The sequence below is a fragment of the Agrilus planipennis genome, unplaced genomic scaffold (genome assembly GCF_000699045.2).
Source record: "Agrilus planipennis isolate EAB-ADULT unplaced genomic scaffold, Apla_2.0 scaffold118, whole genome shotgun sequence".
Lineage (NCBI taxonomy): Eukaryota > Metazoa > Arthropoda > Insecta > Coleoptera > Buprestidae > Agrilus > Agrilus planipennis.
In genome coordinates, this window is record NW_020438955.1 from 356,262 (window position 1) to 369,049 (window position 12,788).

At 36.6% G+C, this 12,788-nt stretch overlaps 1 protein-coding gene and 1 long non-coding RNA gene across 2 annotated transcripts in view; both read left to right on the plus strand.

The window, feature by feature from the left end:
* LOC108738921 (neurotrimin-like) overlaps positions 1-12,788 on the plus strand; it is a 207,336-nt gene that overhangs the window by 128,412 nt on the left and 66,136 nt on the right. Inside the window, exon 3 of the mRNA XM_025974972.1 lies at positions 12,632-12,759. Within this exon, the coding sequence (XP_025830757.1) occupies positions 12,632-12,759 (128 nt within the window). The remainder of the gene's footprint in view (positions 1-12,631; positions 12,760-12,788) is intronic.
* On the plus strand, positions 7,285-8,158 carry LOC108738950. The gene is made up of 2 exons (XR_001938061.1): positions 7,285-7,580; positions 7,739-8,158. It is a non-coding gene; the product is annotated as an uncharacterized LOC108738950 (long non-coding RNA).

Below are 12,788 nucleotides of genomic sequence, written 5' to 3' on the forward strand. Positions count from 1 at the left end.
ATTCATTGTAATTGCTTCCTCAGACTTTGTCATGTACGCTTTTCATAATAATTGGGCCACTTAAAGCCATTTCCAAGAAAAAAAAGTTGTTTTCGAAAAAGTCGTAATACGAAAGTTTTACCATCCCCTTTTTACTTAAATTAATTTGAAACTAAGAAAGAAGTAGTTCGTGGAAATCAATTTGTGTGAAGCGGGTCGAAGTTAAATGTAAAGTTTTTACAAAATCAGGCAAGGGTGATCTTTCTTTCTAAGAAATGACCTAAGGGTGTATATACCTTTGAATTTTGGTATTTTCAACATTGAAACATAAATTTTAATAATGGCAATTAAGTTTTATCCCTGTAGATAGGTATGTCATCAACATTATACAGGGTCCGACTAAAGTTCCACTTGTGAAACGTATCTAAACTATTCTTTTCCGCATTGCCCAGTGTCCATGTTTTACATCCATACGGAGCCGGGCACCAAACATGCATTTGATAATCTTTTTTGAATTACCAAATTAATAGTTTAAGAGTGATACCTACTTTGTATAAAGAGCAACAGGCAATTATATAGCAACAGCAACGTAGAGAAGTAAATATTAGGAAGGGAGTCAGACAGGGATGCACACTGTCACCGCTGCTTTTTAATCTATACATCGAAGACGCGATCAACATCATTAAAGATAGTACAACTTTAGGGATAGATGTACAGGGGCAAAAGATTAGTATGCTTAGATTTGCAGATGATATAGCAGTATTAGCATCTAGCAAGGAGGAGTTAGAGATTGCTTTAAATAAAATGGAAGCGGTACTGACAGATCAGTATTGTATTAAAATAAATAAAAGTAAAACAAAAATACTGGTATGCAAGGGAAGAAGAAGTAGGGAAAGAGCGAATATAAAGATAGGAGCCGAAAAATTAGAAGAAGTGGCTGATTTGAGATGTCTAGGAAGTCATATAAGCAGAGAATAGCGCAGGTTCGTGCCGCCTTTAATAAAAACAAGTCACTTCTATGCTCGCGAATGGTTAATTTAGAAATTCGAAAAAGGGTGTTAAAGGCGTGTGTTAGGAGCGCGGCGTTGTACGGGTGCGAAACATGTACAGTGGGCGCGGCGTAAAAGAAAAGGTTAGAAGCCTTCGAAATGTGGTGTTATAGGCGAATGATGAGGATATCGTGGGTAGAAAAGGTTAGAAATGAAGAGGTATTAGAAAGAATAGGAGACCAGAGCACTCTATGGAAGTCAATAAAAAATAGGCGAGATAGGTTGGTACGACACCTTCTCAGTTAGGAGGGGTAGAGATAGACCTATATTAGATTACTGTTCGCAAATAGTTAAGGATGTGGGTTGTTCTAGTTTAGTTCAGGATAGGAAGGAATGGAGGTACGTGTCCAACCAGTTTAGGACTGACGACCTTATAATGATTGAAATTAACAGTTTAGGGATATGGTTGGTGGTTGAGAGTGAGAAAAATGAAGATAAGAAGAAGTGATCCAAGGAAATCACAGAAAAACTTGGACCAGGCCAGCAATGGTCTGAGATTTGATTATCGTCATCCGGGGTAAAAATTGAATTCCCATTCCCCAAAAGAGCGTACGGAAGTTGAATGCAGTGGCGGACTAAGTGGGGAGGGGGAGACCCGTCCCGAGTCTTTGGTCCTGAAGGTCCTCCAGATTTCGAAGCACCTTTTTAATGAAATTTCAAACAACAAGGTCATAATACGTTCATCGTTCAGTAGATAAATATAGTACACTGCAGATACATCAATTTTTAAGTAGACTTGGGATCCCATTTCATTTTGTCTCTTCAAGCTTTCGACGGACATAGTCCGCCAATGAGAGTGGTTGATAGGGGTAAAGTATTAAAGCATTATTGGAAAATAGTCATTCAGAATATGAAAAATTAAAAGAAAATCAGGATCAAGAGTATTTCACATTATCAAACTTCCCGCTCTTTCTACTGGTCAGGTCAAAATGTGTATTCTCATTAAAAATGCCTTGAAACTCAAAACCAAGGTCATCATCTGATTTCCTATTCGAAAGCAGAAACTTTTAGTTAAAACTTTTCCGAAATAATGGGAACGAATCAAGAAATTTCAAGTTCTTTTTTAGCAATACTACTACTTTGATCATTTTGTTCCAATTCACGTATCTGCCTTTCAGGAATTCAATGAATTTCGCGGAAGTCCAGTTAATAACTTTAAGTTAACTTTGTAAATGTTGATGTCCGGTGAGTTAGTCCCGCCATGTTTCAAAAAATAAAAAAGAAGAGTTCTTTTGAATTGTCTAATGTTATGTTTTAATGTGCTACTTCGCAAAATTAGTAATTAACAAAAAAACAATTGGCTTACTAATATAATTTATTCAAATAATCTTGTGAAGCAGCACATTCGAACACAAACAAACGAAATTCAGTACAACTATTTTTATTATTTTTTCAATAAGAGCGGGGATACGTTACAAGATATTAAATGTTAAAAGAATTTCTCTAAATGTTATAGAAGTTGGGCGTTTTCTGCGAATTTAAATTTATCCCAGAATCTACTTATTCTTGATAAGAGAAAAAACAGCCTATTAAGATGGATAGTGAAGAAGTCGTATTGTAGCGAGCACGAGCGTGTTTGTGTGCGGTCGGGCATACGTGTGTGTGAGCGGCTTATCGATTCGCCGACTAGCCGCGGGCGCCTTTCTTCATGTGCGCCGTATCTGTAAACGTGTGTGTCATACCTGCGTTCCGGGAAAGCAATTAAACCGTTCAAAGAAAACGAGACTTCTCTGGACGGCTGGAGAATGTTCCCGAAAAGAGGCAAGGGAGTATAAAAAGGAAGAGACGATCGCCGAGGGAGTAGAAATAAATTGACCGTTGCTGAAGTGAATCAAGAAATAAATTGACAGTGATAGAAGTGAAATAAATAGAACAGTTAATAGTAACAGCAGTGTAAATAAATAGAATAACTACCTAAGTTTAGTAATAATTTAATAGTGTCTTTAAGTTTAATAGTAATTAGTGTAAATAAATAGTTTTTGTCATTGTGAGTCTTAAAATTTAATTTGTTAAACCCACGAACATTACAATATGAACTAAATTAATGATATCGGCCTTCTTCTCCTTGTTCGTTCAGTATTCACGTCATATGGATTGTATCTCTTGTGTGTTTGAAGTATGATTGCCAGACATTTTTTTGCCAAAATTTCCCTAGATCTTCTTAACAATCTGACAACCACATTTACCCTAGAAATCTCGAGTCGTAGGAACAAGTCGCATCCTGTTCCCTCCCATTATGGTCTTAATACAAGAAGATCCCCTCTCGAGTGAATAACGGGTTGTAGGCTGGTTGAATTTAAACGGACTTAATCGTACCCTCGCCTGGCACATGCACTCGCATCTGTGGTGCAACTGGTTCATTGAATTTTTCTTCGGCACTGGCGGCGATGCGCTACGCGATGGTTTGAAAGTCTGTCACGCTTCAGATTAAAGTTGGAAGCTCGGGGTATGAGGAGAATTTCAATAAGTTTCTGAATGCACGAAAGAAGTAGAAGTAGTAGTGGAAGAAGAAGGAGGAGGAGAGAAGGATGAGAAGCCAGGCTACCACGGTGCCGTCGGCGAGAACGAGAGGCGCAACCCTCAAAGCGAACTTTTCTTTATTCAGTGGTGTAGTAGTCGAGTGAGTGGATGCCGTTTTCGACCTGTTTTCGTTCAATATTGCACGAAAATATGCGATGCGTTATATAGACGGAACGTCGCACACAAGTTAAGGAGATAATCCGCAAAAACCAATTTCGCAAATGAAAGAAAGTCTCGTAGGAACTTTCGCAACGTCGTTCCAAATTACACCGTTTTACTAACGCGGCATTAGTTTCTGGTTACGTACATAGATTGAAAAGAACTATAGCTGGTATGTTCAAAATTGACATAGTTCGCAAATAAAACTTTCTATACATTTCAGAGACATATTAGTGGCAGAAACAGGAGTTAGGAGGAGTAGAGGTAGACCTAGATTAGATTACTGTTCGCAAATAGTTAAGGATGTTGGATAGTTGTTCTAGTTTTAGGGAAATGCGAAGTTTAGCTCAGGATAGGAATAAGTCTTAGGACTGACGACCTTATAATGATGACATACTAACTAGACTACAGCGGTTGTTGACAGAACACCTATTTTTAGTCACGACAGACATCGTAGGAAATATCCTAAACATAGAAAAGAAATGCTAGGTAGGAATTGCAGCGGACACTAATAGAGAAAAAGGAATAACATTCACTAAATGATGTGTAACAGAGAGAGATGCAGACAAGCAGAATTTGACCATGTTGCGAGCTTCGAACTTTAAAGAAAGTTCAACATTCTCAAGAATTTAGAAAAGTAAGGATGCTTGTTCAAAGATATAATTCCAACCAGGCAATTATAAAGTCAACCATGACCTTTCTACGTACCTAAACAACTTGTATCCGCTTCTCTGCTTACTATTATTCGACCATCACTTTTCACTTTGTACTAGGGGAGACTGGGGCTGGTCGTGACAGGGGTAGGTAGTTACAGCGGCAACGGTGGCTAAACAAATAACGCTATTTTGACGTAAGAAAGATAGAAATGATAAGTCCACCACCGGTTAGCACCTCTCACGAGTTAGTGGCGCCAGCACTTTCGTGAGAGGAACCCTTACATCTTGCCATCAAAACCGCAGGTAACATTTTCGTTTTTTCGGAATATTGGTCTACAACCTCTTTTCCTTTAAAGCAGATATGTGTGTGTAGTTTTATTTATGCCCTAATCGTTTGTTTTTGCAAAGAATCGACGTTTATACAGTTTTACTTATTTGCGGTTTTAATACTTAACCTTGAAGGGTCAGTTTTGGCGTTGGGGCTAAAAGTGACATTTTCTCGGGGCAGGTTGTTATTTGTTACTACCTGCCCCGTAGTGCTGCACAGGAACAGAGTAAGAAAAAGGAAATTACATCAAAAAAAGGAAAGGTNGGTTTTACTACTTAACCTTGAAGGGTCAGTTTTGGCGTTGGGGCTAAAAGTGACATTTTCTCGGGGCAGGTTGTTATTTGTTACTACCTGCCCCGTAGTGCTGCACAGGAACAGAGCAAGAAAAAAGAAATTACGTCAAAAAAAGAAAAGGTAACTAAAAAAGGGAAGTCCACTGAGCCAGTAAAGATGAAGAGGGAAAAAACACCTAAGGAAACAAGGAAGAAGGCTGTAAAAAGGAAGGTTTTACATTACTGAGTCTAACGAAGGAAGTATAGATGATTATTTTTGCCTGATATATTGTGAACCGTTTGATCAGAGTCGAACTGGTGAGGAATGGGTACAGTGTGTGGTTTGGAAGTTAACTAAATTTTATTTTTATGAGGCGTAAGACCAAAAAATATGATTATAATNGGAAGTATAGATGATTATTTTTGCCTGATATATTGTGAACCGTTTGATCAGAGTCGAACTGGTGAGGAATGGGTACAGTGTGTGGTTTGGAAGTTAACTAAATTTTATTTTTATGAGGCGTAAGACCAAAAAATATGATTATAATTTTGTTCAACGGTGTTACTAGGTTTTTGTTATAATGGGGCAAAAGACTGCTATACAGACATTGTAGTTTGACGTTGTAGACATAATAATTGTAATAAATTGTCGTTATTCTTAATGAAAAGTGTTATATTAAATTTGGTTTTTCTGGTAACATTTTGCCCCTTATAGTGTAACAACCAGCCCCTGGCAGGGGGCTAAAAGTTACACGTCTCTTTTCCCAGAATTTATTCTGTTTTTAAATTAATAACCCAAATAGTTACTTAATCAAACAAACCTACATTCCAGTAAAACAATCAAACAAACAAAAAATTACATTTAAAAAAAAAATGTCACGACCAGCCCCAGTCTCCCCTACTCATGAAGCATTTCCTAACTGAACAAGGACGTGTTCGAAACGCAGCTAATGACTACAGTTCCAAGTGGAGACAAAAATAGATACGTCTATTCTCACAGATAATTTATGCGGATTATGCCAATTTTGATAGTCTCAAATTGGTTTTCGCAGATTATCTACAAGTCCCCACGTTAAAGAAGGAGTTTGTGTAGAGTCGGTAAATAGACAGAGTAGTGCAATCGTTCCATTCAGAAAATGCAGACTTGGCGGCCATATTTACTCCAATTGTCAAACTGACAGACGGCTGACATTCGATTAGCCACCGAAATTTTGAAAAACATTGAAAAATAAGCTCAGGGCGGAGATTCATTTCACAGTGACATCATATATACCTATACTGTAGATACTAAATTGGAGTAAACATGGCGCCGGTTTGGGCGATTGCGCTGCTCTCTCTCTATAGACTCGCTCTGGTTTATTGTGCCAGCTTGTGGTATATTTTAAACTACACTTTAAACTAATTATTATGCTCTTCGTTCGAGTTCCATAAGATGATGAGGAAATTGTTCTGACGACATTTTAAATAAAATAGGATGAAGATAAGTCACGAATTAAAACCAGTCATAGTTTAAGGTTTAAGTCAATCAGAAATAGGCGAGATAGGTTTGTAGAACACCTTCTTAGGTATAGAGGGTTAGTTAAAAACATATTAGAGACAGAAACACGAGTTAAGAGCAGTAGAGGAACACCTAAATTAGATTAATATTCAGAAAAAGTTAAGAATGTGGGATATTCTACCTAGTTTTAATGAAATGCGAAGATTAGCCCAGGATACGAAAGAGTGGAGGTGCGTGTCCAAACAGGACTGACGAGCTTATGATGATGACGCTAAAATAATAATAATAATAAAGCCTTGTTTATTCCTTAAATAAACAATAAACAAGATGACGCTATACTATATATTAATTAAAGAAATTACACCACCCACGATCCACGACCCACGAAAACTGTGTTTGCAACATAGAATTGCTCACGTGAAAATCAGTTGGGACTGTGCTCGGCGTGGAATGGGTTCAATATGCGCTACCCTCTCTATAATTGTACTGTGCGTGGGCTGGGTTCAATTTGAATCGGGCTCTAGGGCCCCATGATGATGATGGTTTGACGTAGATCATCATGTGAATTCCAACATATTGTATCGTACTATCAGATATTCCAGTTACACCGATATTATACACAAGACAAAAGTTTTTTTACTGTTTAATCACCTTTTCGGCATTCCACGCATCCTTTGCCTTAACAGAGAAATTATGCTTTTCATCATGACTAACTGAGTGATGGACAAACACACAGACAGGCGGCGCTGATTGTAACGTTTCCTTTTGCACATTCGAAAACTGGGCATTAAGGAAAATCAGAGTTAGCAATGATTTGCAGCAAGAGGAAGTCGTTGCTAAAGAAACATCTTCTAAACAAATTACGTTTGTTTTTTTAGTATTAAATTTGTCGTGGTTTTTATCACAAAATCTTTGAGAAATATTTATAATTGAATTTTAAAATGCTACGATAACTATGTATTTGGGTAGGTAATTATGGAACGATTTGTAATCTATAGAGCCAATGGGATTAGGGTCCAATAATTATTGTGTTTTAAATTGAATTGCAATAGATTCTTAATTGATTTTGGAGCAAATGTCTGATATCCAAATGGATTATACCATCATAATCCTTTAAAGGTATGGCACTCATATTTACATTTATTTTGTGTACCATTGGTATCCAAACCAAAAATTACTTCAATAAATGTTTTATTGGAATATTGAAGAGATTTTTATTGCTAATTAAAGTCATGAACTGAAGAAAAAACGAAAAAGATTTTTAATTTTATTTCCAGAAGATTAAGTTATGGTTTGGAAGATATTTCAAATAAGTCAGAGAAACTTTTCAATCTAACCTAACCTAACCTTTATGATGTAGAAGAAAATAAGGAACAATATATATTTTAAAATGAATGTTTGTAGGATGATGAAGAAGCTATTTTGAGGATACTACAGGAAGTAAATTCTGTTAGAGTGATGTCAAAATACCTAAGTTTAGTTCCAATTAAAAGAGAAAAAGTTAGACTTTGGACTTCTTTAGATGTAGATGGATTGTATCAATTGGAATGTCTTTAGTAACACTTATTTTCAGACACGTCCAACTTATAATAAAATAAAAAAAAAATAGTTTCTTTCCATACTTTAGAAATCATCCAATTTACAATCGCTTATGTGCCCAGAGTTCATGTATTAATAATAATTCTTAATACGTGGAATTGAGCTATTTAGATTTCTTTTGTATAATTCAATGGTGTTTACTATTGGGAAAAGAATCCAGACACTGAAATCAGTCAGTATTTCGTCTATTTAATTAACAGCCTGTGATAATATTGTTTCTAATTAGGTTTAATTGTTAGTTTTCTGTTTCTTTAGTGTAATAACTCAATATTATGTTATTGACAAAACATTTAATTTTAGAAATGTTAATTGTAGGAATAAAATATATATATATAAGTACTTATTCTGCAATAAAACTGCAATGAAACATGGCGTTTTGATTTTTTTGTAGATTATTACTGTATTCAGCCGAGAGATTTATGAAAGCTGTTCAGTTTTTATATCATTTTTCCCTGTTTTCACCCTAACATAAAGGATGCCTTTGGTTCTTTAGAGATAATAAATGATAGGTAACCATTGTGCGGCCTCTAAATCCCATGGATTTTGTTATTAAGGTTAATAATTTTCGTCTTTTAAGTCCACTTTTACCCCTACCTCGCTTACTCTGACGTCACGACTACTAGCATAGCACCTGCAGAAAATGGCTGACGATGGCAGCTGTCAGAGAAGGCTGACGATGGCAGCTGTCAAAGAAGGCTGACGATGACAGCTGTCAAAGAAGGCTGACGATGGCAGCTCTCAAAGAAGGCTGACGATGACAGCTGTCAAAGAAGGCTGACGATGACAGCTGTCAAAGAAGACTGACGATGACAGCTGTCAAAGAAGGCTGACGATGGCAGCTGTCAGAGAAGGCTGACGATGGCAGCTGTCAAAGAAGGCTGACGATGACAGCTGTCAAAGAAGACTGACGATGACAGCTGTCAAAGAAGGCTGACGATGACAGCTGTCAAAAATTGCGTGGAGGGGGGAGGGTAAAATGTAGAATGTGAAGGAGGAAAATGAACCTTGAAGAAAATACATGGGATTTTGGGGCCGAACGAAAGTTACCTGTTAATGAAGATTCAAAGTTTTGAATATTGTTAAATAGCAACGAATTTTATATATATTTATTTAGAAGTAAATGCGAATTTATAACATTTATAACAACTCAGACACCAATTTATTTACTCAAAGAGTAACTTAACTATAATTGATAAATAATTTATAAATAATAATAGTAAAAGATGACAAGAAGCACTGCTAACTCTATACAAATTTAATAACAGTGAATTGGTTTCCATATCGCATCCCAAAAGATGTGAGCGAGTTTCTTTGGCATCAGCCCGTCTTCCCTTACTCAAAGTTAACGAGTGAAAAGGGAGAAGAGCGGAGAATAATATTAAATAAATGGGAAACGTAGAAAATGGCAGGGAACATCATAGGGTGCGTGAAGACGGTAAGCCGCCTCACCACCCTGCATTATTTGCTTCTTCGTGATCTTATATTCGACTCTGCTAGATTATTATTGATTTCGCTACTTAAACGGGCGTAAATTAACCTACTAACACAGTAGGTATGAAGGTATTAGCCTGCAGTTTATATTAACTATGTAGCAGTGACCTAAATAAGAATTTATGGATACTGTGTAAACAATATTAAATTTGCATTCCGTGTCGTAGAAAAATGAGAATATTGTATGATCTTATTGCATCACGCATACCACATCGTCGGTTCTTCATATCTCAGAAACCAAATTTATGCTCATATTGAAATTTTGTATTCAATATTCTCTCATTATTAGTCGTCTTTTGGGACTTGGTTTAAAACAAGATTTCAAGGCGAGAAATTGCCGGATATTTGGCCTATTTGTTGCGGTTGTTCTTTGAAGTGAATTTAACAGATTCGAAAAGAAATTAAAATGTTCATTGTTCAATTTCCTTTTTTTAGATAAACTACAAAAGGAGTAGTGTAGGTTAACCCATTTCATTCAATTAAATGCTGTCTTGATTTGATGATAATCATTTTTAAAAATAAGGAACAATTGTTGTTTCAGACAATTTATTTACCGATTACTTTAGGTCTGAAAATCCATGACATAGGTTTTACTACAAAATTCCTCTCAATTTTGCGGCGTGAGGCTGACTGTTTTGTGTACGTAAAAAATGGCCAAATGTGGATATATAAAGGGTGCGATTAAAGAATAAAGAGAAAGGGAAACAACAGAATTGTTTCACAAATCGGTTCTTGGAAATCCGGGAATTGTGTTCAAAGAAAAAATGCGTTGAAGCATGCCGCGGGTTAACGATGCATGAAATTGATTCACAACTTCAACACGAAAAAATTGGGGCAGCACCTCACATTTGCAGGTCTACAGACTCGCACAGAACCTTTCGATATAGAACAAGGAGCTGTTTTGAAAATTGTTTCTTTATACAAACTGAAACAAGCAAAAAAATTGCACAGTTACGTAACAAGTCAGTGTATAATTTACAGTATGACCCACATTTAATGGCTGTCGGGTTATAACAAAGAACCAGATAATAGTCTGAAAATGGCAGGATAAGTTTTCTAAAACGGCTAAATCGATCGTATTTAGGGCATTTCAAGCATCTTTTGCCGTTTACTAAATATTAAAGTACCTAGTATAAGTTCAATAAATGAAGTTTGAAGTGTAATCGTTTTGCAGTTGTTACAACTAATGAAATTCGAAAAAGATTGTTAAAGGTGTGAAGAAAAGGTTAGAAGCGCTCGAAATGTGGTGTTACCAGCGAATGATGAGAATACCCTGGATAGAGAAGGATAGAAATGAAGAGGTATTAGAAAGAATAGGAGAACAGAGGACTCTATGGAAGTCAATAAGAAATAGGCGAGATAGGTTGGTAGGGAACCTTCTCAGGCATGAAAGGTTTAGTCAGAGACATATTAGAGTCAGAAACAGGACTTAAGAGGAGTAGGGGTAGATCTAGATTAGATTATTTTTCACAAATAGTTAGGGATGTGGGGTGTTCTAGTTTAGGGAAAGATTAGCTGAGGATAGGAAAGAGTGGAGGTGTGTGTCAAACCTAGGACTGGCGAACTTATGATGATGATGATGATGATGACTAACGCAGATCGGTGGTTCTGATACGAGCTAATTATGCTGGTGGATGTTACTGATAGTATGGCATGATATGACAGGCGAGATGGCGGCATGGATAACAGTTTATCGTTAGTAGTTTACTTAAATCAGACATCACGTCAGGGTAATCAATAGTCTAGTCATTTGGAGTCTACTATATAGACTCGTTCTTTACTAGATGCTGTAGCAAATGTCTAGCCAATCTTTTAGGTGCTGTAGCAAATGTCTAGACTCTGGAGTTCGCCTTCTGTCAGACACTATACTTCATTTACCTTCTCTAGCGATGTGCCCCTTCCAATGTCTTGGATGCGCGCTGGCAAAATCGGGGGTAGGGAGAAAAAAGCTTATTATACTCTCGATTCTTGTTCATTAAACATACTTTTTCATGCAGTACCTGTCAAAAGTTTTGTTCAATTATGAATAGTAGTGCGAATCGAAAACAAGCGTTAAAGCCTTTAATAAACGTCTCGTTGATATTTTCAGTAGTAAATGGTACCAATAACAGCACATTTGAGCAATTCAATTGTAGTGGATAAAATGGTCAATTTTTCCGTGCAGTACTGTGCGGATTATACGCTCCTCACCGGTTAAGAGTTTGGCCGAGAGTTGTCTCCTTCCTTTTCCGGCCTAGCGCTGTTCTTTTCTACTTTGCGCCGGTCAAACTGAAGGTCACATCGCTACAGAAACTAAACGAAGTATACCACCAGTACAATCGGTTCTTTTCAGAAACACAGATCTGTGACAATTCGAAACAACTACAAAAGCTTTTGAGGGGTAATTATTCAAAAGATTTTGAGAGTCCGGCTAGTTTAGGACAGTTCCATGAACAATTTGTTTTCTCTGTATTTTAATCATGACATTTCTCGATACCTCAGCCTAATAATTTCGTCGGCGGGGTAAAGGCGCAGTCACTACTGCATCCCATATTTAAGATCCCATGATCTAATGATGACATTTAAACACGTCCAACACGTTAAACAATTGTGACAACATTTTATCTTTTAATTAAACGTTTTAATAGTCAAGTAATTCCATAAAGTCCGATCCTGGTAGCAGATAACCATAAAAATTATTATTCATCATTACAAACACAAACCTACGCAAAGCAATCGATAAGTACCTATACAGAATATTATTATATAGTGATACGAAATCGGTATTTTATTAATAATCGTGATGAATTTCCTCAAAGTAGCTGTAAATTTATTTACCTATAATTTTGTAATTTAATCCGTTCTTTATAACGCCCGCTTATTACTACTGGTATTTAGTAAGGGTAGTAGGCGTCTTAATATTGTAGACGTTTGGGTGTATACAATCCCGATACAATAATAAGAGATTTTCAGACAAAGAGAGTTGCTGAAACAATATTAATGAGTTTTCATAATTAAACCGGGCCTACTGCGAAAATCACTTTGAGATTGGTTTAACTGCCAAGTGGCAAATTTATTAATTATTCGTTTGTTTGTTACAGATAATTGGCCCACAACGAGGGTTTCGTCGGAGGAGACAGACTTTGTAGGCTCCATTAAAAATTTAACAGTCCAGGTTGGCAAGGACGCCGTACTGTCATGCACAGTTAATAACTTGGGAAGATACAAGGTGAGTCTTGTATTGTAATGTTCGTGGGT